The following is a 15,303-nucleotide window of genomic DNA, read 5'->3' as shown; positions in this document are numbered from 1 at the left end:
GCTTCTCCTGCCCATCTGTCAGGAACCTTCAGGGTAGGTCTGTCCTCCTTCTCAGCCTCTCCCTTCTCAGCTGGTTGCTCCCTTTTCAACTCTGCCCAGTTGGAACATGCTCTGCAGGACCGGAGGGCAGGGCTAGCTGGACCCAGTATTGTTATTTAATCTCTTCCAGCCCAGTGTGGGGTTTCTATATTCCATTATAAGCCATGATAAACTCTGGATGAACTTGGTGGTAAGTGTTAAAAATAAAAATAAAATAAAATAAAAAAGGTCTCCAGTATCTACTCTTTGGTTTACGAGGCTTTGCAGAATTCATTACCGTTCCTCTCATGAGCTCCTTGAGTTTACTTAAGAAGAGATGACACTGCCAAAAATTAAGTTTAGTTCTATACACCATTGATTGCAATCACTGGAGAAGGTCTGAAGACCTTTAAGCTAGAAATGCATCTGTACCTTCTGAGGCCAAACTCTACCCTGGTTTACTTGACTTAGAAATGTGCTTGCCTTTCTTGAAATCATCATTTTCTCTGTATACAGCTGTACTCAGTATATATTGTTTATTCTGTATGTGAAGACGCTAGGTGACTGTGGGCTATAGTTGTTAACACATATCAGAGGTACAATTATATTGGAAACCCGAACGCCTTGAGAGTGTTATGATGCATGAAGCTTAAGGCAGTGTGAGAAGCATGTAAGAGGTGCAGTTAATCAGTGTTACTGCCCTACTTGCAGAATGTCATTTGCTTTTATGAAAACATTTTTATCTTACTGAAATAAAACATTTTAGTGTAAAGAATTCACATTCTGATTGTTTTTGAAATAAAGTACTGCATATATTGGGAGCTTTAACTATTGGCATTTTCAGTTCTCTGCTGACAGATATTAGTTGAAATGTGAAACCGAATGCACAAGTGAGAGTTCTCACTCTTAATTGTTGGCTGCAGATGACCTTTCCACTTCTGGTTCTGTGGAATGTGAGACTGGATTGGACAAAATAAGAAAAGTGAAAGATGAAGAAAAAGTTAGTATTCTAAAATCCTTCAATCCCTACTCTGCTTTCAAAGAAAAATCAAGGGGAAAATGGGATCCAAAAGCCAGAAGTAGAAATTTACAAGAGCCAAGAGAATACATGGGTCAGGAGACTGGTAATTAACCAGAGATGGAGACTTTCATCTCTATAGTGCTGAAATGAATCCAGCTCAGAATGCTAGCTAACAGAAACCGTCACCATATAATTGCCACATAGCTGTCTATTTGAAATGAACAGGTGGTCTGAAATCCAGATCCTAAGTGTCTACATCACAACCTCTCCCTCCCCCCACATCCACCTGGCATTAATTGGCAATTTCATTGGTAATTTTAGTGAAGAGGATGAATGGACATGGAAATGAACTAACATTGCTCCCCTAAAGGCGCGGTTCTTTCAAGTCAGAAATGAGACCGATTGATGGAGAAGTATGGGGAAGTGTGCATTGTAGCTACTTCTGCTCTATCTGTTTTGTGGATAAATAGAACACTTCATATCCAGGGCTGACCAAGAAAAATTCATGCAATAAAACTTATATGAGAAAAAGGAAGACAGTGGCTCTGACTTCCTCCCTGCTTTGGAAGAATGCTTCAGAAATTTGCCTGGGGTATGGTTCCACTCTAGAAAGCAACTTTGCAAAAATGGCTTTGTGGGTTCCATATTCATCTCTCTCAATGGTCAAATGAGCTCATTTAAAAGTGGAAAATGTTTTTGGTTTTTTTTCCTAACTGCCAATCCTACAAACCTTCCCTGGAATCCAAGAGTCAAGCTGCAATATTTTTGCCTCATGTATGTCTGGGAATAAAGAGATTGCAGTTGAGATTTAACAAATCTGTGGATGATGCACAAATCAGAATAGAATTCAGCACCCTCTCCAGAGCTGCTTTGGTTCTGCAGTACTAACAGGAGTTAAAATCAATACAACTTTAGTAAGTAAAGCAATCAGATATCAGACTGAATCCATAGAAGGAGCAGGCCTATTGAATAAAAAGCTGTTATTTTCACATAGTCACTTTTCAGAGTAAAAATGATCTTTAAGTTAGGGAGGGTTGTGGGAGGCCACATGATTGGTGAGTGGGTATCTATGAAGAATACCAACCACTCTCAGAAAGCTACAGTACGAGAAATTAATTTCCTTGTGTGTAACATAAGCATGCTACCAGGAGTAGTTTTGGTGCCTAATACTGGAATAAAATATTCCCAAAATCGGAAAGGATGTTGCGAGATGGGGATGGACAATGAGTTTTGAGATGGGTAACCAAACAATGGGTTTCTAATTTTATTCTGATATATAGATAACTAAAGTCATTAATACACATTTACACACAAGCACCTAAATGATCTTGGAACTATCCAAAGTCTGTCCATTGACTTCAATGGGCTTTGGATCAGCCTGCACGTGCATATCTAGACCTTTTGTCTCCTTGCCAGAAAATAACTTTCTCTGTCTTTATTCTATGTCAGGTGTTAGAAAATGTAGAGATAAAAGTACAGTGACACTTACCTGAAAACATCATCATGTGTTGAAAGTTCCTGGGAATCTTTTGTTTTCGGCCCAAATTCAGAATGAAAGAAAGTGGGTATATGTTACATGCTCTTGCTATGAAAACTGCCACCTATAATGTTAAATGTGAGATGCTGAGGAAAATGGCGGGGGAGAAACAGGAAAACTGAACTAACAAACTTTCTCCAGGTGAATATCTTGAATATGAAGTTAGAATAAACACAATATTAAATGTCTGAGCATAATTTCAGATTTGAGATATCCAGCCACATTTTCATTATGGACCCATGGAGGGGCAGAGTTTAGCTCTCTCCAAACATCTTAGTTTTGAGCTCCTTATCCTATACATCACTTCACTCACGGTGCATTGACTCATCACATATGACTACATCTTCAGCCCTTCAGTAAAATGCACACCATAAATTATTCCAACGGAAATGGCATTATCTCCTTCAACGGCAATTTAGGAAGGATAGATGTACTTTTGGACATAATTACGCTCTTATTTCCTCAGAATTCATGTGGGCTATATCTTTACCTTTACCTCTTTCCTTTTTTTTTCTTTTGTAGACTTTAGAAAGGGATTTTTATATTATCCCTCTGTGTTTTTTGAATAGATATTTTAGAAAAATCAGGACAAAAAAAGCATAACTAATTCTATATGGAAACCTTGCTATAAGGAGGTTCCTTCCTACCCTCACCTTGTGAATCCTAGGGCTCAATTATGTCTGTAAGAGCCTGAGACTTGCTGTGGATGAAAGAGGAGGTGGTGCACCTGAGGCTAGGTCTACACTACCCGCCTGAATCGGCGGGTAGAAATCGATCTCTCGGGGATCGAATTATCGCGTCTTGTCGGGACGCGACAATCGATCCCCGAATCGACGTGCTTACTCCACCAGCGGAGGTAGGAGTAAGTGCCATCGACGGGGAGCCGCGGAGGTCAATTTTGCCGCCGTCCTCACAGCAGGGTAAGTTGGCTCCGATACATCGAATTCAGCTACGCTATTCGCGTAGCTGAATTTGTGTATCTTAAATCGACCCTCCCCCCCGCCCCCGTAGTGAAGTCCTGCCCTGAGTGTCTGGAAGCATTATGCCTGCAGAGTCCAGGAGCAGGCACAGTGCCACTGGGGGCTTGGGAGAGCACACACATCAACAGCAGTTACTACACTTGTAGATCACATAGCCCCTGTACGTCAATCTAGCATAGCCTTGCACCAGCTTGTTGGCCCACAACAAGAGGGCATCATTGGTCATAGTCCCTTTGCTGCTGTCAGCTGTAGCAGTCCTTTATTGCTTAGGTTAGGGGCAGTCATATTATACTTGCCTCTGTATAGTTATGGGGGTACCAGGCTCCTTGAGGCCTTTCTGCCCTCTAAAATAACCTGTGTTGGGGAGCCATAATTTGGCTTTTAATATCAGTTTGGAAGTTACATATAAATGTGAATGCAACCAAGCAATAAGTAAAGTCCCTGCTTGTGAAGTTATTGCAATTCATCAAAAAGTGACAAGCAAAGGGCTTTTGTTCAGAGGGAGGGGAGAGGCGGAAAGGAGTCATTGTGTGGCGTTCCAGACTGGTACCTGGCACTGAGGAAACATGAAAGAACTAAGGGCAAAACCTCCATGCCATGGCCTATATGACATCAACATCGATGGTAGTTCCATGTATGTAAAAAGAATATAAGAAATGAGAGATTTGCCTTAATCTTTGTACATTGTAACAGGTCTGCAAAATGTTACAGTGCATGCCAACAAATCATCTCCTTAGGTCTGTTAAGAGAGTTACTGAAATGTACATATTAAAACAAAGCCAATTGCCTGCCTTCCTCTTCAATTTGAACCCTACAAAGCATTTATTTTTACCATTTAAAAATACTTTTGTTTACTTTATTTTAATTTTTTTTCACCCAAAACAGTCATTTTTGAAGATACTAAAAGCAAAGGATACAAATGCCCCAAATATAAAGAGAGCATTAAATATATGATTTTGGAATGTGAATAGTGCAAGCCCCATGTAACAGAAGATGACATTCTCGGCCAAGAAATTCATGAACTCGAACAACTGAAACAAAGAGAAACAAAAACCATTATTATGACTCGTGTCTGTAACTGGCTGGTGTTTGTTACAGAGTCTAGATTAACTTGGAAAACAGGCACATTAGATTACAGGGACACTTACAACTTGAAATCCAGTCTTTCTGAAGAGTTTCACTAAACTATAAAAATAGTTTGTTATTACACTATTTGCTGAGTTTCCGTGGCAATGGTTGTAGTTTTACAATGACCTTTTCTTGTATTTTTACATGTTTTCCTCCCCTTCATTGCCATATGAAAGTCCCATGCAAACAAGGGAAAACTGGCTAACTAAAGTCTCAGTCCAACTCCACTGAAGGCAACGGAAGCAACACTTCATTTTACACTGGCTTCAATGGGAACTGAATTGGGCCCTTGACTATTCAAGTGAATACTGTGAAACTGACTATGCATAAAGTGCAGTCAAATGTGTGCATGCACACACACACACACACAAAACTTTCCCCCTAATCTCGTTCAGTTATAGCAATCATAGGCATTACTTGTGGTAATAAAATTTCAGACAGAAGTGTGATTTTTAAGTTGATGAACTAAAAAAAAAGAAAAGTTATCTATGATAAAACCTCAAGAGTCTTGTAAATTGGACCATTTGGACACAGCGGTCAAATTCTCATTTCAAACCAATCTATTTAAGGAATCATTTAAACCTGTTACACAAGAATGGCAAATAATTTAATTGTTATAACAGGGTTTCTTCTGTGAAACAGACCAATAAATCTATTTGTCTTGAGGGGATGGTCCTGATAGCATCAGGAGACAATTAGCTTTAAAGGGAAAATATAAAACATAAATCTTCAGTCTGCTTCCATTCCTGGAGAAACTATAGACAGTGTCCCCAAAGCAACAACAGAGTACAGAAGCAGAGAACTTTACATGCCTGTCTTCTTCAGTGCAGAAACCTATTGAGGCCAGTGGGACTCAGTGTGGGCTTGGAAGTCAGTGCTAGCAAATCCAATGCAGAATCAGGGCCTAAGTTTGTAAATTCTGCATACAAACATATATAAATCCACTCTACTAGGATTGTTACTATGGAGACATTACTCTTTACAGCCTCATTGGGATTTATGTATTTTTTGTAATATGTTTGGGGGGCTAAAAATAAATATCAACTACCCAGTCAGTGAGGACTAACAAAGGCAAAACAATTTAAAACAAATATTGGAGGTAAAGACCCATATAAATGCAGTGCCATGATGCAAGATAGTTTTGCATGCAGTGGCAGTGCCATCAATTATATTGAGCACACATACTGTGTTCCATATTCAGTGCTGCATCATTCAAGCAAATATTGTCACACCCATATAATAGAAAGCACATCTTGTAATATGACCATGAGAACCCTCTGTGTTTTGGTCAGAATGCATTTCAATAGCAAAAAACTGGAGATGGGGCCAAATCCAAACTGTGAGTCCAAACAACCCCAGGCACTGGAACAGTTTGGATCCAAAGCAAAACTCTATGGCTCAGACCCATCACTTTTATTGACCTTTATTCTTTCATTTCTCTGTTCTGTACTTCATTTTCCCTCATATTTTATTTATGAACTTCATCACAGGATTCATATTCTGAAATTTAGCTTAGCTGTTGGGGTGAGAGGAGGGCAGCCTTGTGTTTCAATGCAATGATACTTTCACTCCCTGTTTGCTAAAAACCACCCAGAGTTTAAAGACAAATTATCAATTATTGCTGTATTGGACAAACATGATTTCTGAAGTTAAATTAACCTTTATGTGGTAACCAAATTCCCATCAGCCACTCCATTGTCCTATATTTTTATGAAGGTAAATAGGCTTTGCTAAAACCAGATCAGTTCAACACCTCCTAAAATTCCTTCCCAATTGCCTTCCCGTTTAAATTCAAGCTCCTCACTGTTGCCCTCAAGGTTCTTACCAGCCTAAATCTCTCTGACCTCTCACCTCTTATTTCCAAGCCCTATTTGTTCAGTCCAGGGCTGCTAGTCTGGAGACGGTTCAGTATTCATTTTCCACTCCGTTCCATGACATCTTTCAGGCTTTCTGCGATGACTTCACTTCCTTTCCTGACAACATCCACTATGTTTCTCCTGATTCAAGGTACTTAATCCCATAGCTTCTAATGGGCAGTTTTAAAGAAATCCATGTGGCCCTTTACTGTGTCTGTTAGCATCCCATGTCACAACGTACTCACATTGTCTTCACCCTGGCCTTCCCTCAGCCTCTTCCTGCATCCCTGTAAAGCACTATGGTCCTATATACTATTCAGTAATAAACAATGATAAAAATCAGGCCAATGATCTGTCAAGTCTGACAGCTTACAATGGTAGGATGCGTTTTCATGGTGGAAACAGTTTAAACACATAGGAGAGTGCTGTCTTTCACTAGGCTGCTTATTTTTTTTAAACAAGTAACTTTAAACAATCACTTTTAAAGCCGTCTTTCCTGGGAAGTCTCATTGGCCTGGAGGGTGCCCAGAGAGAGCATGGTACATACTAACTTTATCCCATCCAGCATTTGTGCAGTCACACTTTCCCATCCACTATAACTGTATGTACAAATGGCACTGTGATGGGTTGGATCACAGAAACCCCCCTGGGAGCTGCCACCCGATGTGCAAAGACTACCCCTGCTTCTGTTTTCCCTGCCAGCTCAGGACTCCAGCACCCTGTCTTGCTAAGCCAGACACTCCCGTCTGGCTCCAGACACAGACCCAGGGTCTGAATCACTTGTCCCAAAGCTGCAAGTTTACCTGAAAACAGCTCACAGTAGTGTGCTTGTCTTTAGCACTCAGATGTCTGACTCCCAATGGGGTCTAAACCCAGATAAATCCGTTTTACCCTGCATAAAGCTTATGCAGAGTAAACTCATAAATTGTTCGCCCTCTATAACACTGATAGAGAGATATGCACAGTTGTTTGCTCCCCCAGGTATTAATACATACTCTGAGTAAATTACTAAATAAAAAGTGATTTTATTAAATACAGACAGTAGGATTTAAGTGGTTCCAAGTAGTAACAGACAGAACAAAGTAAGTCACCAAGCAAAATAAAATAAAATGCGCAAATCTATGCCTAATCAAACTGAATACAGACAATCTCACCCTCAGTGGTGCTTCGGTAAGTTTTTTCTCAGACTGGACACCTTCCAGGCCTGGGCACAATTCTTTCCCCTGGTACAGCTCTTGTTGCAGCTCAGGTGATAGCTAGGGGATTCTTCATGATGGCTCCTCTCTCCCCTTGTTCTCTTCCACCCCTTTACATATCTTTTGTATAAGGCGGGAACCCTTTGTCCCTCTGGGTTTCCACCCCCCCCTCACTGGAAAAGCACCAGGTTAAAGATGGATTCCAGTTCAGGTGACATGATCACATGTCACTGCAAGACTTCATTACTCACTTGCCAGCACACACATATACAGGAAGACTCACAGGTAAATACAGCCATCTGCAGACAATGGGAGTCATCAAGATTCCAAACCATCCTTAATGGCCCACACTTTACATAATTACAATAGGCCCTCAGAGTTATGTTTTATATTTCTAGTTTTAGATACAAGAGTGGTACATGTCTACAAATAGAATGATCACACTCAGTAAATTATGAGCTTTGTAATGATACCTTACAAGAGACCTTTTGCATGAAGCATATCCCAGTTACATTATATTCACTTATATTTTTATAAAACCATATAGACTGCACAACGTCACAGGTGCCTTATCTGCTTCACATTCCTCTCCTGCCACAACTGAGTACAGATCTCAAAGAGCACTCTCCATAGGAGTTATACAGAGCGTGTGGAATCCATGCTCCCCCATTCCCCATCTTCATCCCTATTCTAGTTAAGGAGCTTTTCTTCACATCTGAAACTGGAGGAGTACTTGTTCTGTGTGGAACTGGCCTAGATCTCAGATGAAAGGATACTACTGTGTGTGCAGCTATCTTAGAGGCGGGGTGTGTTGATGACATCTTGAAATGGGAACCAGAAGAAGGCAGAAACCAAACCATACAAAAGCAGAAAGATTTTGAACATTTCATTACCTGAGTACTCATTAGGGTTGCCAGATACTCAGTTTTCAGCTGGAAAGTCTGGTCAAAAAGGGGACCTGGCAGTGTCTGGTCAGATGTACTGACCGGACACCAAAAGTCTCGTTACCATGGGGGACAGGGAAGGTAGGAGACAGGTCATTAACCTGTGTCAGCCCCTGCTCAGCCAGGGCCACCTCCTACCTACAGGCAGGCTGCTTGTCAGGGTGCAGCAGCTCCTGTCCCAGCCCTGGAGCACAGGGTGCCCAGCTGGTGGGAGGGAGGGAGGGAGGGAGGTGGAGACGATCCAGTGAGCAATGGGAGAAAAAGGGGAGAGGAGCGAGCAATAGAGGGCAGGGCCTCGGGGGAAGAGGCAAAGAGTGTGGGGCCTTGGGGAAAGAGGTGAAGAGTGTGGGGCTTTGGGAGTCCAGTTAAGAGCAATTAGAATGGTGGCAACCTTAGTGCTCATCTTCTGCATAAGTTTGTAATCTCCTTGCATACTGAGGGACTTTCGGCAAATTTTAAGAACCACAGCACCACCCACAGTTAGCTTTGAAAATACCCCTTTTTATTTGAGCACCCATAATCATGTGCCCACATCTAGGCTGTTTCCAAGAGTGACCCTTTTCAAAATTTCCCTGCTCATTGAGCACTAAGGTCCTGATCCTATGAGCATGCACATGCCTAACTTTGCTTGCCTGAGTAGCCCCTTTGATATCAATGGGATGACTCGGGTGAGTAAAATTATGCAGGTGTAAGTGCATTCAGGATCAGAGTCCAAGGCATTATTGTGTTTGCAGGAATTAGTTGGTTCAAATGAAGTCATCCTCAAAGAAGTGCGCATACATTTTTTCTTCCCCACAGTATAAACCAAATTAGTCCCTAAGAAAGTGCTCATAAACCATCATCAGTTTCCTTGAGGTTACCACATAATTATACTTGGGCTCATTTCAATGTAATGAAGATACCTGGTAGAAACAACACATTTTCTCTTCATTAAACCAAAACGTCTAGTTTACAATCTCCCACACTTACCCTTCCGCAAAATGTATAGACCTGTTAAAGAGATTTTACAGATATAAAGGTAACAACCCCAATAAATCACCCATGTAAAATTTGAAATAACTCCAGTGTATCTTACAGCAGAATTTAACCCAGGACGCCAACGATTTTATTGAATAGTAAATTATAATAGCAGCAATGCATCAGCAGCCGGCACATCTGATTTAAGCTTTAGTTCGGTAACTGGTAAACCATGCTCTGTCTGGACATCCTCCAGGCCAATGAGACTTCCCAGGAAAGACAGCTTTAAAAGTGATTATTTAAAGTTACTTGTTTAAAATGAATAAGCAGTCTAGCAATAGATAACACTCTCCTGTGTGTTTAAACTGTTTCTGCCATGGAAGTGCATTCTGTGCACTTTTTTTTTTCCTGACGAGCCTTTGTAAGCCATGAATATTAACAGAGATTGAGCATAAAATTTTTCCCTACCAATATTATTTTCTTTATGCCAATAAAAATTAGTTCTTCATTAAATACTTAAATATTCTATATTAACTCCAAAGTATTGTAGGTACCAGTAAGCATTCTCTTGCTGCATTGATGTAGCTAGCTACTTGGAAAAATGCCAGCTCTCTAGGGGTTAAATCTCAAGGGGCTACATTTCTGCATGGCATCAAAGTAGGACAGAAAGCACTTCAATAATCCAACATCAACCAGGGGAACAATATTGATTGTACTGAGTATCATGAGAGATTTCAAGGTGCGAGAGAGCCATTAAAAACCCCTGCAGTCAATGTTAAATGAGGGATATAAAATTTATGACATTTGAATGTTATTTAATTAGAACACAGCTATCATGAAATTAAGGATACTGATAAATCAATAGTTCATGAAAACTACTTATGCCTGACTGTTTTAAACTAAAATACAGTGAATACAGACTACTACCATTTTTGCAGGTTTCTGGAATACCTTTATTACATTCTAATCACTTTATTTATTCTCTCTTTCAATTAGAGGCTTCAAAATCACAGAAAGCAGATTTGAATTTGAAGCCAGAGCCTGCAAACCTTGATACTATGGGGTAAAATGTAAAGAATAATGAATCCTTACAACATAGTTGTGTAAAGCTCTTCATTTCTAGGGTAAGCTGCTTAGCGGTAAGAATCATGCATAAATAACGAGGGCTGTTGATTAATTACAGTTAACTCATTCAATTAACTAAAAAAAATCACAATTTAAAAATTAATCGCAATTGATCGCACAGTTAAACAATTGAACAACAATTGAAATTTATTAAATATTTGTTTTTTTTCTACATTTTCAAAACTACTGATTTCTATACAACACAGAATACAAAGTGTACAGTGCTCACTTTATATTATTATTTTTATTACAAATATTTGCACTGTAAAAATGATAAAATAAATAGTATTTTTCAATTCACTTCATACAAGTACTGTAGTGCAATCTCTTTGTGGTGAAAGTGCAATTTACAAATGTAGATTTTTTTTTGTTACATAACTACACTCAAAAACAAAACAATGTAAACCTTTAGAGCCTACAAGTCCACTCAGACCTACTTCTTGTTCAGCCAATCGCTAAGACAAACAAGTTTGTTTACATTTATGGGAGATACTGCTGCCTGCTTCTTATTTATGTCACCTGAAAGTGAGAACAGGCATTTGCATGGAACTTGTGTAGCTGGAGTTGCAAGGTATTTACGTGCCAGATATGCTAAACATTCGTATACCCCTTCATTCTTTTAATCACTTGACAGTCCTATAAATAACGAGAATTTATATGAGAAGATAGGCCTTTGTTTATTTTTATATGGTGCTGATTTTAAAGTCCCAGCTTATTTAGGAACTGCAAACTTTAAAACAAACCCAAGAGAGTGAGACTCTCACAGTACAAGGTATTTAACGTCCTGGAATGAAATTTTGGCAGCATGGACGTCAATGGGTGTTTTGACTTCAATATGGCCAGGATTTAACCCCTATCATGTTTATGCACAGTGCAACTAACTTTCTTCCTCTTCCTGGAGCAGAGTTTTATAGGATTCCTAAGACATGGTGAGGAAGTAGCAGGAAGGGGGGGAAAAGAAAAGAAAAGAGACACAGGAGCAATAGGAAGGTAGAGGAACAGCCAATAATATTTTGAATTTTTACAGTGCCCCATCAATTCACACAGCACCTGTGAAATGCAGGATGAATGCAGCTAGGTGCACATCTGGCACATGGCACACTGCTCCCTAGTAATAGGAGAGGATACTTTGGCCACAGACATCATGATAAACCCCTACTTCTATTAGAAAAGCCATGGGACCTTGAATGCTCTTGCAGAGCAGAGAGGATGTTAAAGCAAAATTTCAACTAGGATTGTCTGAAGTTAGGCACCTAATTTTTTATTTAAATCCCTCAGTATGTGGCTTGATTTTCAGAGGTCCTGAGCAACTGCAGCTCCCAGGGTAGTTGATGTGAGTAGTATCTTGGCATCTCTGAAAAACTCACTTGTCACTGCTGTTTAGGTGCCTGAATATGGACTTTGGCACCTCGATTTAGGCACCCAAGTTTTGAAAAGAATGGTCCTAGCGTTTTAAGGTGCCACCCAAAAGACCAGAAAGTAAACTGTATGGTACTGAAATGAGAGGCTGAGTCAACCCTGCTGGCATTTGAATCCAGAGTTCTAGGGAGTCTGATTATTTCATTCCTGATTGACTGAATTATTTCAATGTATAACTATTTTATAGAAGTGCCTGTCCCAGACTCTAGGCACCTCAGGTTCCTAGGCACTTTGGTACAGGACAAATAATACTAAAAGTACAGTGACTGCAAAGATGAAGTTTCCTCATTCCAAAAATGAACAGTAAAAAAACCTGACAAACGCTTTGAAGAAAAACTTCAAATGTCCTAAAACTGAGGGATGAGAGATCTCACTCCAGCTTTCTAGTCCTCCATGGAGCTCTCCAGTGAAACCAATTAAGACAAGATTTTCTATTCCTGATGTTGGTAAGGTAATAAGAAAGTGCTGATGAAAAACACCTTGTCAGGCTTTCTTTAACTCTCATAAAGAAGAGGGAGGGGAGGAATGGCAGAATAACATTTTTTTCTCCTTTCCAGACTACCTTTAGCAATAATGAGAAGAAAGAAAAAGAACTAGGACCACTTGAATAGTACTGTTCCAAATTCTGAAAGTAATCAAGTAAATACTGGAAGCACAACAGCACCTTATGAATTTAGATCCAAGTCAGAGCCCTACATTTCTACCTGCATTAGGTTGAATGACCTAATGTAGTATAAACAAAGTGACTAATATATATTAGGCAAACTGAAACACCAGCGCCTTTCCTTAGGTCTGTACATATGACACAAATGAAAAAGTCACATTTCTTTTCTCTTTTTGTATCAAATTGACCGATCAATGAACCCTGAAAGAACCAAGATTTTGGGGTAATAGAAGAGAGTAACAGAATAATGAGGGCAGGGAAATGCATCTAAAACTGGGTGGCTAATTTAACCCTCTCCGAGACTGCTCTAAATCTCTGGCTCTGTGCTGAGATTTCTCATACTGTATGGGAATGTCATCCAGGGAAACTTTCACTGGGGTTTTCAGTTCTTCTAATTCCAGTCCCAAACCCAACTCAGTGAAGAACTGAGAGATAAAACGGTTAAAAAATAAGCCTGCTCTGAACTTCTAAAAGTGTTTGGTTTGTATGGGATAGAAGTTTGGGCTGGTTTTATATTTTAACTGAATCAGTCTGACAATCCTAATCATATTGTTAACTAACTTTTAAAAATAATTTTGTTGTTCTTTTGTTTTATTGAATTAGTAACTCACTTCAGAATCTGAGGGTGAACCTGTTTGACTAGATGGACAGTAACTAATAACTACCTTGGATAGATTTAAAGAAAAATCCATTGACCAGCCAAAGGCTTGTTGTGGCAGTGGAATGAGCATATTTTGGCATTATCTTCGAACTATCCAAAGTAGTGACAGACTTTAGTGTTGTTTCACTGACTGACGGGGGACAGTTATGGTAATGGAAGCCCCTTGTGAGCAGAAGAGGATGGTTAAAACACTCCTTTTATACATTTGAAATGAGAAACAAACTATATATTAACAGACAACAGTAATAACAAAACCACAACATATTTATGACATCATTAAAACTAGGCTTTTAATTATAATAATACGTTCTTAGCCATCCAGAAGGGTACGTCTTTTGGGAAGTTAGCCACCTGGGGCAGTCAGTTGGTGCAGCAAGCCAGAGGGAAATGGTTGGGGTTTGGGCAGGCCATAGACTGATAGCTGAGAGCTGTGGCAGACTGACAATATCCTGTAATATCCAGAATGAAGCTTATTGAATTAACCTAAACCTTATTGAATTAGAGTTAATACCCTTGGGGTACATTGTATTAGAAATGCAAATGTCTGTGTTCTATTGTGAGATTGCATGGGACTTCTTCAGCAGGAAGACAAGATTAATGCAATCTCTGGAAGGTATTAGGGAGTTCAAAGGTCTTTTTAGAACAATATCTGTAAAGTGGATTTCCTCATAAGTATCTTGATTGAGGGGGATGCAAATTCTCCTCTGGAAGCCAACCTTTTGAAGATACACCTGTGACATTGCACTCCATATGATTTTATGAAAATATGCTAATGAGTGTGAATATAATGTAACTGGAATATGCTTCATGCAAAAGGTCTCTTGTAAGGTATCATTACAAAGCTTATAATCTACTGAGTGTGGTCATCCTATTTGTATAAATGTATCATTCTTGTATCTGAAACTAGAAATATGAAATATAACTGAGGTCCTATTGTAATTATGCAAAGTGTGGACCATTAACGGTGGTTTGGAATCTTGATGGCTCCCATCAACTAGGACAATTGGTTGTAAATGGCTCTGTTTACTTGGAAGTCTTCCTGTGAGTCAGGCCAGGAAGAATGGAGGCTTGGGATCTCACAGGACATGTGACCATGTCACCTGGTACTGTAATCCATCTTAAACCTGGTGCTTTTCCATTTAGAAGGATGGGTGGGGACCCAAAAAGACAAAAGAGTCCCCCCCCTTGTGCCAAAGCTATATAAGGGGGTGGAACAGAACAAAGGGGGTTGCAGTCATGAAAAATCCCCTAGCTACCATCTGAGCTAGAACAAGGACTGTACCAGGGGAAAGGATTGGGCCCAGACTAGAAAGGAGTCTAGTCTGTGAAAGAAGCTTATTGGAACATCTCGGAGGGTGAGATTTACCTGTATTCAGTTTCTTAAATGTATTAGGCTTAGACTTGCGTGTATTGTTTTATTTTGCTTGGTAACTTACTTTGTTCTGTTTGTTATTACTTGGAACCACTTAAACTCTACTTTTTATACTTAATAAAATCACTTTTGCTTATTAATTAATCCAGGGTAAGTAATTAATACCTGGGGGAGCAAACAGCTGTGCATATCTCTCTATCAGAGGGCGGACAATTTATGAGTTTACCCTGTATAAGCTTTATACAGAGTAAAATGGATTCATTTGGGGTTTGGATGCCATTGGGAGCTGGATGTCTGGGTGCTGAAGACAGGAACACTTCTTATGCTGTTTTCAGTTAAGTCTGCAACTTTGGGGCACGTGGTTCAGACCCTGGGACTGTGTTGGAGCAGACTGGCATGTCTGGCTCAACAAGGCAGGGTTCTGG

General features: G+C 39.8%; 1 protein-coding gene across 1 annotated transcript in view; it reads right to left on the bottom strand.

The window, feature by feature from the left end:
- Window positions 1-15,303, bottom strand: part of SLC9A9 (solute carrier family 9 member A9) — a 325,495-nt gene that overhangs the window by 126,296 nt on the left and 183,896 nt on the right. The window contains exons 10-11 of the mRNA XM_005303279.5: window positions 4,474-4,587; window positions 2,529-2,640 (exon numbers count right to left, since the gene is read on the bottom strand). Of these exons, the coding sequence (XP_005303336.3) occupies window positions 2,529-2,640; window positions 4,474-4,587 (226 nt within the window). The remainder of the gene's footprint in view (window positions 1-2,528; window positions 2,641-4,473; window positions 4,588-15,303) is intronic.

Source organism: Chrysemys picta, chromosome 9 (genome assembly GCF_011386835.1).
Source record: "Chrysemys picta bellii isolate R12L10 chromosome 9, ASM1138683v2, whole genome shotgun sequence".
Taxonomy (NCBI): Eukaryota; Metazoa; Chordata; order Testudines; family Emydidae; genus Chrysemys; species Chrysemys picta.
The sequence above is the reverse complement of the archived record's forward strand: the minus strand, read 5'-3'. Positions and strand labels throughout refer to the sequence as shown.